General features: G+C 51.2%; 1 protein-coding gene across 2 annotated transcripts; it reads left to right on the forward strand.

Moving 5' to 3' along the window:
• Positions 1-4,943: 4,943 nt before the first annotated feature.
• On the forward strand, positions 4,944-15,269 carry SLC38A7 (solute carrier family 38 member 7). 2 transcript variants are annotated; one of them, XM_032854314.1, is made up of 12 exons: positions 4,944-5,114; positions 5,712-5,850; positions 7,184-7,605; positions 8,273-8,471; positions 8,708-8,852; positions 9,848-9,946; positions 10,555-10,612; positions 10,831-10,945; positions 12,229-12,376; positions 12,755-12,954; positions 13,706-13,760; positions 15,041-15,269. In XM_032854314.1, the coding sequence occupies exons 3-12, from the start codon at positions 7,336-7,338 to the stop codon at positions 15,141-15,143; spliced, it is 1,392 nt and encodes a 463-aa protein (XP_032710205.1). In that variant the 5' UTR covers positions 4,944-5,114; positions 5,712-5,850; positions 7,184-7,335; the 3' UTR covers positions 15,144-15,269. The 2 variants fall into 2 exon arrangements, with proteins under 2 accessions (XP_032710205.1, XP_032710206.1); XM_032854315.1 differs by having other exon boundaries at positions 5,715-5,850.
• The last annotated feature ends 2,447 nt before the right edge of the window (positions 15,270-17,716 follow it).

Raw genomic sequence — 17,716 nt, forward strand, 5'->3', positions numbered from 1 at the left:
TGGCATGAGAACAGCACCCGCAAAAGGTGTGTGGGAAGAGCCCATTCCGACATTCACAGGCGGCCTCATGTGTGTCCCCCCGCCGCAATCCAGCAAGCTTATCAACGGACCTTGTGACAGAAATCATGTTTCATGAAAACCAGCAAGTCTGCCACTGCAGCAAGGAGAATAAAAAGATGCTGTTTCCTGTCTTATTTAAGAAGAAAAAAAAAGGTTCTTTTCAATACTTTCAGGCATTTTAATGTTCTCTTTTCCCTTATCATTGCTGTTCTTTGTCCTCAGCCACAGAGATCTAAAACTAGCATGCATATTCATCCTGCGCTACTGCTTGACTGACCACCTGCCCCATCCTATAGGCTGTCCTTATTTGAAGAACAAAGAAGATAATTTACTGCCCCTCCCATACCCTCACCTTACTCGTCAGAGAATAGCCCAGAGTAGGTAACAGCCCTTGAGGCCAGCATCATCTTCAGTGATTGGTTGTCTACTGTCGGGTGTCACCTCTGCCCAGTTGGACCCCTTTGTTGAGTGTGGTTGTGCGGTCTGTCATCTCACATCGTGAGCGGGCGATGCAGGGCGGAACCAGGAGAGCGGATCCCTGCGCTTCGGTTTTAACCTCTATGTGCTGCCAGCTGGGCTCAGGCTTTACCCTTTGGAAAGATAACCACCATCTGCTCCAGTCATGTAGACTTCTTGCAGCTTGGTTTGTCTGTTCAAATAAAGTTACTGCAGACCCCACCGCTGTCTCCTATGGTATGTTTTTCTATAATGGAAGGAAAGGTTAGTGGCCAGATGTCCCAGCAGTTTGCCGGCCTGTTCAGCTGCCTGTAAGCCAGGAGGTGTGTGAGCTGTTCCAAATGTAAACAAAAGCCAGGTCTTGATCTTGCCATTTGGCTTTTCCAGTCCAACAATGTTGAAAATGTGGGTATAGTCCTTTGGACTTTGGGGAACAAGTGGAATACCTTGAAAGAAACTATAGATAGAACAGGAATGAAGAAATGGAGGGGCAGTGGCGACTTTAAGTGTCTACAGGAGCCAAGTAGGTAACAGAAGCAAACAGCGAATGTAAAGTAAAAAAGGGATGTGAAATAGGAGAGAACTGGTGAGCAGCCTCCGTCCTCAGTGTTGAGGAGTGGTAGGGAAATGACAACACGGAGAGAAAATTCAGGATTGCAGGTCTTGTGGTTTTTTGTATTTTAAGATTTTATTTATTTGACAGCACAGGCAGAGGGAGAAGCAGGCTCCCCACTGAGCAGGGAGCCTGATGGGAGACTCCATCCCAGAACCCTGGGATCATGACCTGAGCCGAAGGCAGACGCTTAACCAACTGAGCCACCCAGGTGCTCAGGTCGTAACTTTTTTTTTTTTTTAAATGGAAATCCTGGTTTCTATGGGAGGTCTACGGATGCTTAAAAGTTGGCAACTAATTCAGTTTGTTGTAAAATGATTTGCAAGCAAGATGCAAATAGTAGGTTACCAGTGCGCAACCTTTAACATGAAGTCATGTGCTCTGTTGGCAGACATCTAGCAGTGGCACCTGCTTAGCATCTGTCCTGCTCAAGGTTATTCTGTCCCTTCTGCTTAGTGCTAGGAACCATTCAAGATGGGCCAGCTACTGAGCAGACAGTGGAACAGGACTCGGGCCCAACCACAGTGTTTTTTGAGAGGGAGGGGGAAAGAGGAAAGTGAGCTCTTGTTTTTCTTCGCCCTGCAAAGGGAAGAGTACACTGGGGACCCGGGGGCTCTTCTGTGTTCCTCTTGCTAATGGAAATAACCCGGCAAAAGGAAGTGAATGGGCCAGGTTACCGGGAGTCTTGGAAATATCTTAAAAGGAAAAGCAATAAATACTATTAACTGATCCATAAAGGGACTGACTGCTAAGTCTCTTGTCTGGAGCCAAAGGTTGAAAGTTGGCTGCCAAGACCTCAACCAAAAAAGGAACTTAACCACCCTGCTGACTTGTTATTTTTAAATATGTATTACCAGCACACCCTGGACTAAGTCCCATTCCTCACTGAAAACAGACCTGGTGGGTGTGAACCTGATGCTTCTCTCCACTGTTCAGACTGCTTCACCCCTTCCGAGCTTCTCACGCTCTAAGATGTTAGCGTGCTTGCACGTGATGGGGGAGGTGGTTTGCCCACTCAGAAGAGTCATGCCTTTGTTCTGTTACAATTTAAGGTATAATAGTTTCCAAATCTGTGTTGATTTTTTAAATATTGGTTTCCTGTTCTTACCTTTGGGCATTCTGACTCAGTATTTCTGAAATAAGGCTTGGGAATCTTTTTTTTTTAAATAAGAGAAAACTGGGGCGCCTGGGTGGCTCAGTGGGTTAAGCCTCTGCCTTCGGCTCGGGTCATGGTCTCAGAGTCCTGGGATCGAGCCCCGCATCGGGCTCTCTGCTCAGCAGGGAGCCTGCTTCCCCCTCTCTCTCTGCCTGCCTCTCCACCTACTTGTGATCTCTGTCTGTTAAATAAATAAAAAATATTTTAAAAAATAAATAAATAAAAAAATAAAATAAAATAAGAGAAAACTTCCCAGGTGGTTCATATATAGCTGACCCATGGGCAGCCATTGGACACCATTAGATGAGACTGCTTCAGGCTTGCATCTAAACCAAAGCCCAGCTCATTCATACTCCTTGAAGAAAACCATTTTTTAAGATTTTATTTATTCGTCAGAGAGCATGCACACACAAGCAGGGGGAGTTGCAGGCTCCCCACTGAGCAAGGAGCCGGATGGAGACTCGATCCCAGGAACCTGGGATCATGACCTGAACTGAAGGCAGGCTCTTAACTGACTGAGCCAACCAGGAGTCCCACCTTGAAAAGAATTTTTAAAACTCTTTCCTTACTTCTAGGCTTGGGAATTTGGTGGGATTTTTTTTTTCGTTTTTTGGGTTTTTCCTCCAAAATTACTAGTTTACTGTTTTTAAAAGATTTTTATTTATTTGTCAGAGAGATAACAAGTGGAGAAGCAGCAGGCAGAGGGAGAAGCAGACTCCCCACTGAACAAGGAGCAAGATGCAAGAGTCAAATCCCAGGACCCTGTTATCATAACCTGTGCCAAAGGCAGAGGCTTAACCAACTGAGCCACCCAGGTGTCCCACTAGTTTACTCTTATAACCAGTAACTAAAAGACCAACTTTTTCAAAACAACAATCTTATTTTAAGTTGAGATTAATACTGCAACTTACATGTCTGATAAAGGACTTGTATACAGAATATATAAAGAACCAGTACAAATCAATAATCAAAAGACAACTCGATTAATGACTAGGAAAGGGGTCTGAATAGACAATTCTCCAGAGATGTACTGATAGCCAATAAGCTACTAACAGCAGGGAAATACAAATCAAAACCTCAGTGAGAATCTGTTCATACCTGTTAGGATGGGTATAAACAAAAAGAGAAGATAATGAGGGTTATCAAGGCTATGGAGAAATTGGGAACTCATACACTACTCCTAGGAATGTAAAAGGGTGCAGCGGTTTTGGAAAGCAGTCTGGCAATTATTCAAAAGTTTAAACAGTTACCATTTGACCCAGCAATTCTACCCCTATGTAAATACTGAAGATAAATGAAAACCTGCATCCATACAAAACCTGCTTATGAGTGTTTGTCGCACTCATATGAGTGAGTTATCATATGAGTTATTCACAAGAGCCAGGAACTGAGAGCAACACAAATGTCCAGTCAACTGGTGAAAGAATAAACAAAATGGGGAATAGCTCAACAATGGACTGTTAACCAGCAATAAAAAAGGATGAAGTACTAATACATGCTCCAGCATGGAGGAACCTTGAAAACAGCAGGAGGCAAATGTTGTAGGTAATGAGAAGGTCACATATATCAGTCTGAGGTGCATGTTCTTGTGACACAAAGTCACATATAACTGTTTTTATGAAATGTCAAGAATGGGCAACTCCACAGAAGCAGACAGTAGATTAATAGTTTCCAGGGGCTTAGAGAAAGGAGGAGTGCCGAGTGACTACTCATAGTTACAGAGTTTAGGAAGAGTGATAGCAGTGTTCTGAAATTAGGTAGGTTGCAAAACTCTGAATATACTAAAAACCACTACTAGACACTTTAAAAGGTTGAATTTGGCGGATCCTAGGTGGCTGGGTCCATTAAGCATACAACTCTTGATTTTGGCTCAAGTCATGATCCCAGGGTCTTAGGATCAAGCCCCACATGGAGCTCCCTCCACACCTCTCCCGCTGCTCACTCTGGGTATGTGTGTCTCTCTCTAAAACAAATCTTTTTTAAAATTTATTTTATTTAAGATTTTACTTACTTACTTATTTATATTATTTATTTATTATTAGAGACAGCAAGTGGAAGGGAGGGCAGAGGGAGAAGCAGTCTCCCCATGGAGCAGGAAGCCTGATGCAGAACTCCATCCCAGGACCCTTGGGATCAGCAGAAGGCTGACAAGCCACTGAGCCACCAGGCACCCCAATAAATCTTTTTTTTTTTTTTAATAAAAAGGGTGAAATTTATGGTAAAATGCCTAAAGTCCAATAGTTACTTATGTTTCAAAAATTTGCAAATAGCTCAGATATCCTGCAAGTGATTAGTTACACAAACTGGTATATACACACTGTGGAATGTTCCTCAGTAATAAAACATACAGGTTGATACACAACAACTTGGATGGATCTCTGGGGGATTATGCTGAATACGGAAAGCCAATCTGAGTACAGACTGTTTCATTCCATTTATATAACTTTTTTTTTTTTAAGATTTTTATTTATTTATTTGGGAGAGAGAGAAATCTCAAGAAGGGAGGGGGCAGAAGAGGAGGAAGAAGACTCCCCACTGAGCAAAGACCCTGACGCGGGGTCCCTGGAATCATGACCTGAGCCAAAAGCAGACGCTTAAACAGCTGAGCCACCCAGGATTAAAACTAACAGGATCAGCATGGTGAACTGGGCCGGGAGAGGACCTCAGGTCATTACTGTGGGGTTGAGGATTCACGCAGCTGGCGCCATCCAAGACTAAAGCCGGCGAAAAACTACAACTCCCAGCGTCTCCCTCGCCGCTGGATCTCGGGCGGTCATGTGATCACGGCTCACGTGTCCCTGCTGCCGGCTCGGGCGTGAAGCACTGTAGGTAGGTGGCAGGAGCAGAGGGTGTGGAGTTAAGTCCCGGGCCTGGGGTCCCCGCTGCGGTAGTGTCCTGCCCACTCCCTGCAAGGCTCTGAAGCCCGAAGTCCTGGGTCCCCCGCTCGCCCTCGGTTGGGCCGGGTTTGCCGCGCGGTAATCCCGGACGGTCTCCACCTGGTGCTAGGCCGGGATCCAGTACTGGGGCCTCCCTGTCCTCCCTCACAGCAGCCCCATCGCCTTGCTTGGTGCCTGAGGCGAGCCCCGGGTGCGTCCCGGGTGCGCCCTGGCCCACTTCCCACTGCAGCCCACCCTGCGTGTTTCTGGGATCCAGCCACAGGCTGGACTAGGCGCCCGCTCCCATTGGAATGTGAGGGGCCCAAGGCAGTGGTTACAACTCTGGCTTGAGCCTGGGGACGTCAGCCTTGTAGTTCTGACTCTGCCAACTACCGCTGGCTGTGACATTACTCTAGCCTTTTTCCTTCCCTGGGCCTGATCCCCTCACTGATCTGGTGCTCCGATCTGTGAGTTAGCGTCACAGCTGCTCAGTTCCCTTCCTTCTGCTGACCAGCACAGAAACGGCTCAAACTCTTCTCTCTGCTGACAGCAGATTTTAGGTGAAGTTTTGAGAAAGAATAAATTGGGGCCAGAGGGAGGTGAGGAAAATCAGATCCCAGATCTTTGGAGAGAAAGAGCTGTAAGAAGCAACACACCCTCCACCATAGACCATCAGGTGAAAATAGCAGGTAAGCTGGGGGTTGTGGAGCTGAGGACTTTTGGGGGAAGGAGAGCTGGGAAGTCTTGGACCAGTGCAGAGACCTCTGTGTCTGAGATGCAAGCAGGGTGGATGAGGAGGTCTCACGACTCTGGGGAGTGCTGACTTCACACGGCTCTCTCTCTCGAGCTGTGCTGGAAAGCTAGGAGCCCCAAACTCTACCTCCACTACCCACAGCTTTGATTTTTTGCTGAGTTACTGGTTGGGTAACAGGTTGCAATAAGAGGAAGCCCTGTGGCATCTGACTGATCTTTCTGGACTTGGAGCTGGCAGAGAGAGATTTCCTCTGGAGCTGGGTTCCTTGGTTGCATGCTTGGTGACGGTTGTCTGAGAGCACCCACATTCTTCCTTTAACCTCTCAGGAGTGTACGATTCCCATTTTTGTTCAGCCATCACCAGGAGGAGAAATGAGAAACATCTGACGGTCTAGGGGCTCTCAATAGCCATTCTAAACCCCTCCCTCAGTGTACTGAGGGCATCAGAGGGATGCCTCTGATGGGCAGTGGTTAGGTCAGTCACCCAGGAGAAAAATGAGAATTAGCCTTGAATTTTGAAGGGCTTTGGAAGCTACGCAGAATTTAGACTCTGGGCCAGAGGGGGTTGTATGGGACTGTAATACACGGAAATACTGACAGTTCTAGGTGAGGGCTGTTCTTGCAACCCTGTGAGGTAGAAACAGGCTGATAGAGATCCAAATCCTGTTCTCCCTCTTGCTAATATGTGACCCTGGGTCAGTGATATGATCTCTCTGAACCTTATGACCACTGTGGTAAGAATTGAATGAGGTAAGATATGTCCAGGGCACCTGGGTGGCTCAGTGGGTTAAAGGCTCTGCCTTCGGCTCAGATCATGATCCTAGGGTCCTGGGATAGAGCCCTGCATCGGGCTCTCTGCTCGGCGGGGAGCCTGCTTCCTCCTCACTCTCTGCCTGCTTCTCTGCCTACTTGTGATCTCTGTCTGTCAAATAAATAAATAAAAATCTTTAAAATTTTTTTTAAAAAAGAGAGGTAAGACATGTCTGTGATACTCCTGCCCAGCGTGTAGCCTCTCTGTAGTGCTGATATGTTAGTACGCCTCTATTTTATGTTTATCTCTTACTGACCCTAAGTATCTGTAAGCCTGAAGCAAGCAGGATTTGCATGGGATATATTTCTGTCTCCGCCACCCTACACTCTGGCTCCCAGTAATGTATTCTGCACAGAGGCACACCTGGATTTGAATCTCAGCCATCTGACCTTCAGAATGTCAGTTCAGCTTTCTGTGCCCCTCTCAGGATAACAGGAGTACCTGTCTCTCCCATCTAGGTTGAGAAGAGCTGGGGCTCACAGGCAACCTGGGATAATAGTCCCAAACAGGCTGGTGCCGCCCTCCAGCTGAAGGTGTTCTCTCAGCTGCCCCAAGGATGTGATTGTGAGGCCAAATCTGCAAACCCAGTGGGAAGCAGGCTCCCGGGGCCATGGCCCAGGTCAGCATCAACAGTGACCTTGGCGAGTGGGGCTCGAGCATGGACTCTGGGGAGCGGGCCCGTCTGCTGCAGAGTCCCTGTGTGGACACGGCCCCCAAGAGTGAAGGGGAGGCCTCTCCTGAGGGTCTGGGCAGAGGTACCACTTCCACCCTTGGGGCCATCTTCATCGTCGTCAACGCCTGCCTAGGTGCAGGGCTGCTCAACTTCCCGGCCGCCTTCAGCACGGCAGGTGGGGTGGCTGCTGGTGTTGCGCTGCAGATGGTGAGTGCACTCGCTGCTCCAGTGGAAATGCAGTTCAGGGGCTGGGGCAAGGCTCTTGACTTCATTCAGAAGGGGGGTTTTGCATCTGAGATAGTGGTAGGTGACACCTGCCACCTCTGTCCCCACCCGCACCCTTGGCAGACAGTACCAATCAATTCCAGCATTCTTTCCTCTGAGCCCAGAGGAGGCTTCAGAGCGCTTCCCAGCAGTCAGGGAAGTTTGGACATCAGCCGCGTATTGAATAATTGTGTAGTTTATGTCTTAAAAGCGGGCCCTTGTCTTTTAGAACTACATGCTGAAATATTTACTGGTGAAATAATTTAGTAGCCTGTATTTCCTTCCAAATAATCCAGAGTGGGAGGGGGCATAGCAGAAACACGATGGGCCATGAACTGGTTATTTTTGAAGCCGAGTGGTGGGTGAATGGGGGTTCATGATACCATCCTGTCTACTCTTGTGTACGTTTGAAATTTTCCACAAGACTTTATTTCTGTTTTGAGAGAAAACCTCAGTTCGGCAGCCTTCAGCCATCTGGTAAAGTTGCCGGCAAGATTAGACTCATTTAGCGAGCCGGCTTCGGGCATTGGCCTCGTCAACGCTGTGCAAGCCCGGACTGCCGTTTGCTGCCAGGCCTTCCGCACAGCCTCTGGCTCTGTCCTGCCTGCAGGGCATGCTGGTCTTCATCATCAGTGGCCTCGTCATCCTGGCCTACTGCTCCCAGGCCAGCAACGAGAGGACCTTCCAGGAGGTGGTGTGGGCCGTGTGTGGCAAGCTGACGGGAGTGCTTTGTGAGGTGACCATTGCCATCTACACCTTTGGCACCTGCATCGCCTTCCTCATCATCATTGGGGACCAACAAGACAAGAGTGAGGCTCCCCCTCGGGATCTACTTCATCCCTCCCCCTCAGGGCTGGTGCTCCCGGGGGGAGGGGACAGGCACAAACACCTGCCCAGGGCCTGGCCTGGGTCCGGCATTCTTCTGCAAATCCTCCCCCCTGGCTGCTGAGCCCATTACTCTGATGGAGGTCCTGAGGCTCACCAGAGGGGAGGGCCGCAGCCTGCAGGAGCCCAGAGTGATATTCCCTCCTTCTTTCCTGTGCAGTTATAGCTGTGATGGCAAAGGAGCCTGAGGGGGCCAGTGGCAGCCCCTGGTACACAGACCGAAAGTTCACCATCAGCCTCACGGCCTTTCTCTTCATCCTGCCCCTTTCCATCCCCAGAGAGATCGGCTTCCAGAAATATGCCAGGTTTGGAGGCCCCACCCCAGCCCAGGCCAGACGGAAGCTCCTGTCACAGGCAGCTAGAGACCCAGGCACTGCTGGAGAAGCCCTCTCCTTCTGGGGCAGCAAGAGTGGGCAAGGCAGGGTGGAGCAGGGCTTGCAAGGCTTCTGGCCTAAGGTTTCCTTATGTGTCAGCCACAAGGAAGACAGTGGCCCTTTGCATCAGTGAGAGACTCCGCCCCAAATGTCCTTGTCAAAGAAGGGACAGATGATAATCAGGAATGTGAAGGCAGCTTCCCGGCAGGGCTGTGGTTTTCCCAGGGAGAGTGGATTTTTGATCATTTGATCATTTGATATTGTCAAGCCTGGCCCAGTGTTCCATGTAGCTTGGTATGAAGGGAGAGGACTGGCTTCCTGGCTCAAGGTCTGAAAAGCTGTGTGATTCTGAGCGTTTCCTGCAATTTATATTTGACAGGGTCACACTCCGCTATCTCCGGGGTCCCCTTTCATGTTGACATCCCAGACATCCCAGCCCTTTTCCCTCCAGCACCTCCTAGTTCTCAAGGGCCCTACTCGCAGCTGTCACCAAGCGGGGGCTGCACTGATGGAAGTAACAGATGGGCTTTGAGGCCCAGACCTCTGATCCATGGAGCTGAACCAGTGCATTTCCTCATGGTTAGAAATGTCAGTCTGGCCCCCTCTTGGGGACCAGCTCCCTCCAAGCTGTGACCAGTTTCTCTAAAACGTATTTTTTTTTTAAGTTTATTTATTTCTACACCCAACATGAGGCTCAAACTCATGACCCCAGGATCAAGAGTCTTATGCTCTTCTGACTGAGCCAACCAGGCACCTCTCTAAAACTTATTTCTTATGCATTATTTTATTCTTTGTTTGGAATAGTCCCCCAATTCACTCAGTAGACACTGTGGTCACTAGAGCTGAGGGTGGGTACTCCCTGGGGTGAAATCAGGGAGGGAAGCTGGGGCTGGGGAAGAGGAAACTCAGTCCATTCTTTCTGGCAGCTTCTTGAGCGTCGTGGGCACCTGGTACGTCACTGCCATCATTATCATCAAATATATCTGGCCAGATAAAGAGATGACCCCAGGGGACATCCTGACCAGGTGGGTAAGAACCCCCGGGAGAAGCCACCACTTGGGCCCCAGGAGGTGCTGGGCCACATAGGTGCTCTTCTCAAGGCTCATTGGCTCACCAGAGCTTGACTCATCAGTCATTGTAGGAAGGAGGCAGGAGGTCCTTATCTCTTTTTATTGGAGGGAAGAGTGAAGACCAGGGATGGGGAGACTTTGCCACCAATATCCAACAGATGAGTCGTCATGAGACAAGACCTCTGGTTACAGAGACTACCACAGTGGACTTGCACGTTTTTGCAGCTTGTGCTCGTTTAATTTCTTTATCTTCTGTATGAGGAGAAATTGGTTTTGTCATTTAAAGCCAAAAAAAGTTTCCTATTTTTGAAAAAGCAAAGAAAGGTCCGGTACAGGAGCCAGAAATTCAGGATTTGGGTCTCTGCAGGGTCTTCCACAGCCCCAGTTTGCTGACCTGTGAAATGGAGATGTGCCCTCTCCCTGTTTCCAGACTTAGAGGGGGTTAAATGTGTAGAATAGTGGTGGGGGAGGGCCCTGGTGGCCTGAGTGAAGCAGGACATGGGGGTGATCGGTGGCTCTGCATGGGGTGCACATGCATCAGATTCTTGTGTCTTTGTCCACAGGCCAGCTTCCTGGGTGGCCGTGTTCAATGCTATGCCCACCATCTGCTTCGGATTTCAGGTGCTGGTTGCAAGGATCCTGTCACCTCTCAGCTCGTTCCCCATTCCGGGCTGGACCCCACATTACAGGGAGGATGGGGACATCCTGGGAGGAAAGACAAAAGTCAGGGCCCTGGGCGTTGTCCTTTGTCCCCATGGCTTTTGTCCCCCAACGTACCTCCCTCTGGAAACCAGGGAAGGGATCACTCTGCCTCATAACTGTGACCTTCATCCTGACAGTGCCACGTGAGCAGCGTGCCCGTCTTCAACAGCATGCGGCAGCCCAAGGTGAAGACTTGGGGTGGGGTGGTGACAGCCGCCATGGTCATTGCCCTCGCTGTCTACATGGGCACGGGTGAGTGCTCCCCTCCAATGGCTGGACTTGGAGTGCTCCCACTTTCCCTCTTTGTCTCTATGTCCTCTGGCCCAGCTCTCCAGGGGGACAGCCCTGCACTTCCAGCATATCAAACACTTCTGTAGGTGTTGGCTTGAACTCGGGCTGCCTTAGGCCTCCTCCCACCCGAATGAGAGAGCTGTATTCATGCATTCATTCAGCAGGTCTCAATCAGTCCCTAGTAAGTGCCAGGAACTGTTCCCAGCATGGGGGATGCTGTGAAGATTGACGGCCATGGTCCTGCTCTCATGGAATTGATGGTCTAGCCAGAGAGAGCCTTACAGAGTAAATCAGGAATCAGTAAGGCATTCTAGACAGTGGTGAGTGCCACTGTGACAGTCAAACAGGGAAGTTGTGAGTGGGACTGGGAGAGGTGGGGATGGCCACCATGGATCACAGAAAGGGGATGGTTCACAGAAGCCTCCTCTCTGAGCGGGTGGCAACTGGGAAGGCCCCAGTGATGAGGAGTCAGAATCTGAAGGCAGGGACAGAAAGGTCTGGAGTGGACAGAGTTGGGAGCAGGCAGGGAGGCCAGACAGGGCCTGTTGGGCCTATTGGGCCTGAGGACTGTTGGGAGCCAGAGAGGAAGCATTTCAAGCAGGGACACATCTTGGCAAAAAATGGCTATGGGTGCCACGCAGGGAATGGTTTGGATGACAGTGCAGGACCAGAAGACAAGGAAGCCAGGCCCTGTGATTCTTTCCACAGGTGTTACGGGGCCAGCACTGTTCTACCTCTGAAGACAAAGCTAGGAATAGGAAAGGCAAATAGGCAGAGCCCCTGGCCTCCTGGGGCTCGTGTTCTGGCTGGGGAGACACATGATGAACAAGTGTTAAAAAAAGAAAATGCAGAGAGAAAGTAGCAGTCTGAGGAAGATAGAGCAGGGTGATGTGAGGGAGTGCCCAGGGCCGGGGGGTCATTGTGGATGGGCTGGGTGGGCACGTTCTCTGTGGAATGGACATCTGAGCAGCGACCTGAAGGTGAGGGGAGAGGGGTGTGAAGGGCTGGGCAGACAGAATGTTCGTGCAGAGGAATGTGCTGGGTGAGCTCAAGATGACAAAGTTGGCAGTGGGGATGGAATGGGAGAAGTCAGGGAGGAGGCCTCGGGTCCCACCCTGACACCGTCTTAGCCTCCAGAGCTGCTCCAGCACCCTCCCCATCTGACGCTGCACCCAGGAGTAAAAGGTCCATCCCCTTACCCTCCCAGGATCACCTCTGCCCAGCCCTCTTGTCCCTGTCCTCAGGCATCTGTGGCTTCCTGACCTTTGGAGCTGCCGTGGACCCCGACGTGCTGCTGTCCTACCCTTCTGAGGACATGGCTGTGGCCGTTGCCCGCGCCTTCATCATCCTGAGCGTGCTCACCTCTTACCCCATCCTACACTTCTGTGGGCGGTGAGCACCCTCCCCACACCATGGGGGTACTCCCTCCCTGTAAACCCTCTCCCTTTTTGAAAGCCCTTTGAACGTGGTCCTTTGACCTTCTCTGAGTCCTCTAAGAACCTGTAGTCCAGGTCCTTTCCTGAACACCTAGCCTTGTAGGTACCTGGGGAGAATAATAGCATGAGTTCCCACGGGGCGAAGACATCCTGGGCCGGGCCAGGCACTGAACGTATCACATCCACCATCCCCTCTGGTCCCCATGGAGTACCGCTAGGCCCACTTCACACAACAGGAAACAGGCGCAGAGCTTAGGGCCATACCCCCAGTCTACTGGCTCGAGGTCTAGCTCCAGAAACTGGAGGGGCCTCTGAGCCACGTCCTTGCGGGCAGGGCGGTGGTCGAAGGCCTGTGGCTGCGCTATCAGGGGATGCCCGTGGAGGAGGACGTGGGGCGCGAGCGGCGCCGGCGCGTGCTACAGACCCTCGTCTGGTTCCTGCTCACCCTGCTGCTGGCACTCTTCATCCCTGACATCGGCAAGGTCATCTCGGTCATCGGAGGCCTGGCCGCCTGCTTCATCTTTGTCTTCCCAGGTGGGGACCCCCGCCCCCCCCACAGCACCTGGCCCCCCAGGTCTCTGGGCCTCAGCTCCTCCTTTGCGCTCCTGCTAGCGCTTATTAACCACCCGCCTCAGGCTCCGTGGCTGAGCCCCGCCCCTCCTGAAAAGAAGGTCCAGGTGCTTTCTCCACTTTGCTGATGAGGCGATGAGGGGAAGTCAACAGACTCAAGGCTTGAGTAGCAGCTTATTTGACCCAGCCTGCACTCCTAAACCTTTCCTTCACGCATTGGTCGCTGCATGACGATGAGGGGTCGGGCTGGTTCGGCTTGGGATAGCCCAGAGGCTGATGGGGTCTGGTGGCCGCACACTGATGCAGAGGTCGGGAGATGGACACATGATGTCTGCCACCACGTCCCCAGGAAATTGTCCCTTGGGCCCAGCCACGAGTTCTGCCTGTACCCACCTCACTCCTCCCTGGGAGACCAACTGGAAAGGCCTTGCCACATTGCTTGGAGCAGTGGCGGCCACACCTGCTCAGAAGGGCACAGGGAAGGGCCCCGGGTGTGGTGGGGGCTGCTGCCCCTGAGCTCTGTGGCTCGTGTGCAGCCCATGGGGTGCCTGTCAGGTGCCTCAGCTGTGCGGGGAGTGGAGGCGGAGATGGGGTATCGGGGAGGAACACACACAGGCCCTTCTCGACTCACTGTCACCATCTCTTGATAAAGGGTGGGGGGAAGCCCCAGTGAAGGAGTCCACCTGAGCTCTGGGGACCGCCTCTTCTCTTCTAGGACTGTGCCTCATTCAAGCCAAACTGTCTGAGATGGAAGAAGTCAAGCCGGCCAGGTAAAGCAGGGCACCCCTGTGGTCCTGTCAGGGAGGTGCTGGATGAGGGGTGGTCCGGTGGGGGCAGGGGGGCCAGAAACAAGGATCGAGAGACTTGTGAACGTGAAAGCCATAAGGGTTTTCTAAATCCCTTTTTAAATGGGTGGCACATGCTGGTTGTAACAGCTTCAATGCTACTGGACTTCAGAGAAGAGTGTGGAAGTCCCTCTTCCCCCTGCAGCGCCCTCCCCGCCGCATCCCTCCTCCTGAGAGAGCTCTGTGCATGAAGCATGCGTGTGTATGCACAAGCATGTGATGCTCTGTGTCTATTTGGGGTTCTCCAAAAATGGCTTCATGCCAGACTCTCCTAATGTTTGCGGTTCACTTAACCATGTGTCTTAGAGATCACTGTCAGCACAGGAAGATCCGTCCACTTCTTCCCTCTTTTGAGGACTGCAGAGTGTTCTGTTTTGTGAATGCATGAATACTCTTTTACATGGGCGATTTGGCACACCTGTTTTGAAGATCTTAGTAGGATCAATTCTTAGAAGGGAATTGCTGAATCATGGGATGTGCTCCTTTTGACTTTGGCACATGGATTCAAATCTCCCTCTAGAAAGGCAGTACCACTCAGAGTCCTAAAAGCAGAGAGTGCGAGTGCCTCTTCTGCACAGCTCTGCCAGGATTGTATGGAACAGACTTTTAAATTTCTGTTAGTCTGATAGATGAAAAATATGACATTGTTTTAATATCCACATTTTCTTGAATAGCACAGAGGTTGAAAACTGGTTGCAAGCTTTTTTTAAAAAAATGTGCACATAATATTCCTTATAAAAAACTTTAAAAATATAAGTCTAAGGAAGAAAATTAAAATCATTTTGAATCTCAGTACCCTGTCATACCCTCTTAATGCCCTGTTGCTTTCTTTGATACATTGATTTGCAGATGTCTGCTTTTTTTTTTTTTTTGTAAATGGAATGGGTCACATTCCACATGAGCTGCTTTTCCCTGAACATATTTCCATCAGAACATATGCATTCTAATCCTGGTTCTGCCCTTGGCTTGCTGTGACCAGTCCATGAATCCTATTAGGTCTAGGTCTACTGACCCATGGTCTAGGGATCATATAGTCTGGTCCCACATATCTTTGTATGAAAAGTCACTTAGAAGTAGGAAGTGCCTACCCACAGGAGAAGTGGTATAAGTTATTACAATAATTAACTGATAGATAGATAGATATAAAGTCTGCAAAGTCAAGGATGGGTTGACTGACTAGGCCCCTCTCTTCCTCTGCCCTACAGCTGGTGGGCGCTGGTCAGTTATGGTGTCCTCTTGGTCACCCTGGGAGCCTTCATCTTCGGCCAGACCACAGCCAACGCCATCTTTGTGGATCTCTTGGCATAACCACTGCTTCCAGGCAACACGTGGCCTTTGCCGCTGGACCCAGGAACCCATCTCTTCAAGCTGTGGGGCCACCCTGAGTCCAACATCATTCCCCTTTACTGGTGGGATGACATCTGGACATCCTTTTCCGGGGACAGTTCTGGAGTGAGATCAAACCCGGTTTCCCTCCTGCTTTCCAGTCCCAGCAGTGTGAGGATGGGCAGGGCAAGGTCTTGGGTCACAGAAGAACCTTCCTTGCCCTCCAATGCTCAATTCTCCATTCCTGAAAAACACAGGGGAAGAGTGTCAGAACATCTCAGAAAAAAAGAACCCAGTCTGACTTAACTTTGGAGAAAGAGTGTGGGCAGAGGGCCACCGCCATCCTCCACAGAGCAGCCTGTCCTGAGCAGGAGCTGCTCTCATCACCCTGGGACCCCGTCCGTGCCTGCCCGTTGTCAGCCACTTAGCCCACAGTGGCTTCTCTGGGATCGGGCAACTTCCAAAGGTAGCACAAAAGTCATACAGATGCACAGAGGTAGATAGAGTCATGCCTTGTCCACCCCGTCCTGGGGCCTCTTTCCCCAAACCTGAGGGTCCAGGCATCCCTGTCTGCCTCCATTCGCAGACATCATCAAGTCTAATGTTTACAAACGGTGCCAGCCCGGCTCCGAACCAGAGGCCGGGGGCCGTGCCGTGCTGCCACGGTGCTGTGAGGATTCCTTGGTTAGTTTTTCCCTTGGCAGGACGTCTGCTTTTCTCGCTCTAATTCCAGGTGGGCCCCTCATTTCAGAGGCACAGGTTGGGTGATAGAGAAGGCTGGAACCTTCCAAACCCATGCAGGCTGGGCTAGTCAGGGTCTGGGGGAGCCTCTCTGATAGCTTCTCTTTCGGTGACTGCTTCTCTTCTGCCTGCTCTTGAGTCATCTCTCTCCTGTCGGCCCTAGCAGGGTAGCCGTCAGAGAAGAGCAGCCGAGTTGTCACTGACTGGGCAACATTTGAGTATAGTCACGCCAGTGTGGAAGTTTCCCTTCCAGTCCAGATCTGGTCTGCTCCCTCCCTTCATTGTTTCTTCACCCCCTACCCCATTTTTCTAGCTCAGTCTCTCACGTAAGCCTGGGGGTAGTAGACCTCCCTTCTCTTGCCCACTTCTGCAGCTCCAGGGGTCCACTGGGCCAGCCTCAGCCGTCTGTCAATCACACTGAGGTCACACATGGATTGTGCCCCAGATGGGGTGAGGAGGAACACTGTTTTCCTGGTCTGCATTCCCATTTTTCCTTCTCCGGCTGTTCACTTCGACCAAACCCAGGCATTGAATCGGGCTTCCTCCACCTGGAACTCACAGCATTTCCTCAGCCCCTCCTGCCCAAAACCTCCATAGCACAGGTGAGCAGGACCCTCCACTCAGGGCAGTGAGCTCACAGAAGCAGAGGCAGGCCTGGCGGCAAAATAGGTTTCTGCTCAGTTCCCGGCCTGGATGACCACCTTTCCTCACATCCCCGTGCCCCCCTCCACCCACCCTCAGCCCCTCAGGCAAGACCCATGCTGCTGCTTTCTCTCAGCCCCTGCATAGTGCCAGGCCCTTCCAGCGCCCATCCCTGCCAAGGCTAGGAGGTCCAGTCAGCAGGGATGCATAGCCCCCTGAGGTTGGATTTCAGCTAAGGGATGGGGGATGTAAGGGAAGTCCTCGCACAGAAACAGACCTGTCAGGAGAAGGAGCTGGAATCTGGCCATTTGGCCTAACCTCAGGAGCCCCCTGCTCTGCCCTCCCTGCCAGGGTATTTTACGGTTTCTTTTCTACTCGTGCACATTCATACCAGGGAAGATGGTTAATAAAAAGAGGCTGTGCTGCTGAGCTGTGTGGCCTCCGTCTGGTGCTGGGGACAGAGTCTAGGCCACTGACTGGAGGGAGGTCGGCTGGGTTGGGCGGAGGGTAGGCGGGGACTTTTGGCCTTAATCGACTTTGACCTGTCTCAGGTGTGAGTACTGCCGTGCTCCCTTCATCGAGATGGGAACATACAAGTGGTTTGTGAGGACTCCCCTTTCTTCCACATCCCACCAGCCCTTCCCTGCCAACCTGGGGATCTCCCCCTGGGCTCCTGTCCCACTGCCTCTGCCTTGGTTCAAGCTCTCCTCGAATTTTCCCCACCCCATATGGCTTCAGACCGGGCTCTGTGCTGCGTGTCTGGCTGACCTCCCGTTCTGGGATGAGCTTCAAACTCCTGAACAACCACCGTCATCCCTTCAGAGGCGTGTGTTGAGCAGGCCCCAGTTTCAGAGCCCAGGCACTCACTGCTCAGGGCTGGCAGGAAGGCACTCTGCAAGACAGCAGCTCCACTCTCGGACAGATGGGTAAGACTGATGCTAAGCACGTGGTCACACACGTGCATACTTGCAATTTGTGATATGTGCCAAGAAGAAAATGTAGAGAATGTTCTCTTTGGGGGCCTGAAACTTCTCTGGGGAGTCAGGGAAACCTTCCTGGAGGAAGCGGCATTTGATCTGGCCCCTGAATGATGAGTAGGAGTAAACTAAATGAAAACAGGTTAAGAAAACCTTTACAGGCCATGGGAACTGCATGTGCAAAATCCCTGTGGG

This window comes from Lontra canadensis, unplaced genomic scaffold (genome assembly GCF_010015895.1).
Source record: "Lontra canadensis isolate GAN:19392208 unplaced genomic scaffold, GSC_riverotter_1.0 scaffold8, whole genome shotgun sequence".
Taxonomy (NCBI): Eukaryota; Metazoa; Chordata; class Mammalia; order Carnivora; family Mustelidae; genus Lontra; species Lontra canadensis.

Coding starts and splice junctions, on each gene's coding strand:
- SLC38A7 (XM_032854314.1), top strand. CDS start 7,336: ATGGCCCAGGTCAGCATCAACAGTGACCTTGGCGAGTGGGGCTCGAGC. Junction 8,853..9,847: donor GGCTTCCAGAAATATGCCAG/GTTTGGAGGCCC, acceptor TCTTTCTGGCAG/CTTCTTGAGCGTCGTGGGCA. Junction 9,947..10,554: donor CCAGGGGACATCCTGACCAG/GTGGGTAAGAAC, acceptor CTTTGTCCACAG/GCCAGCTTCCTGGGTGGCCG.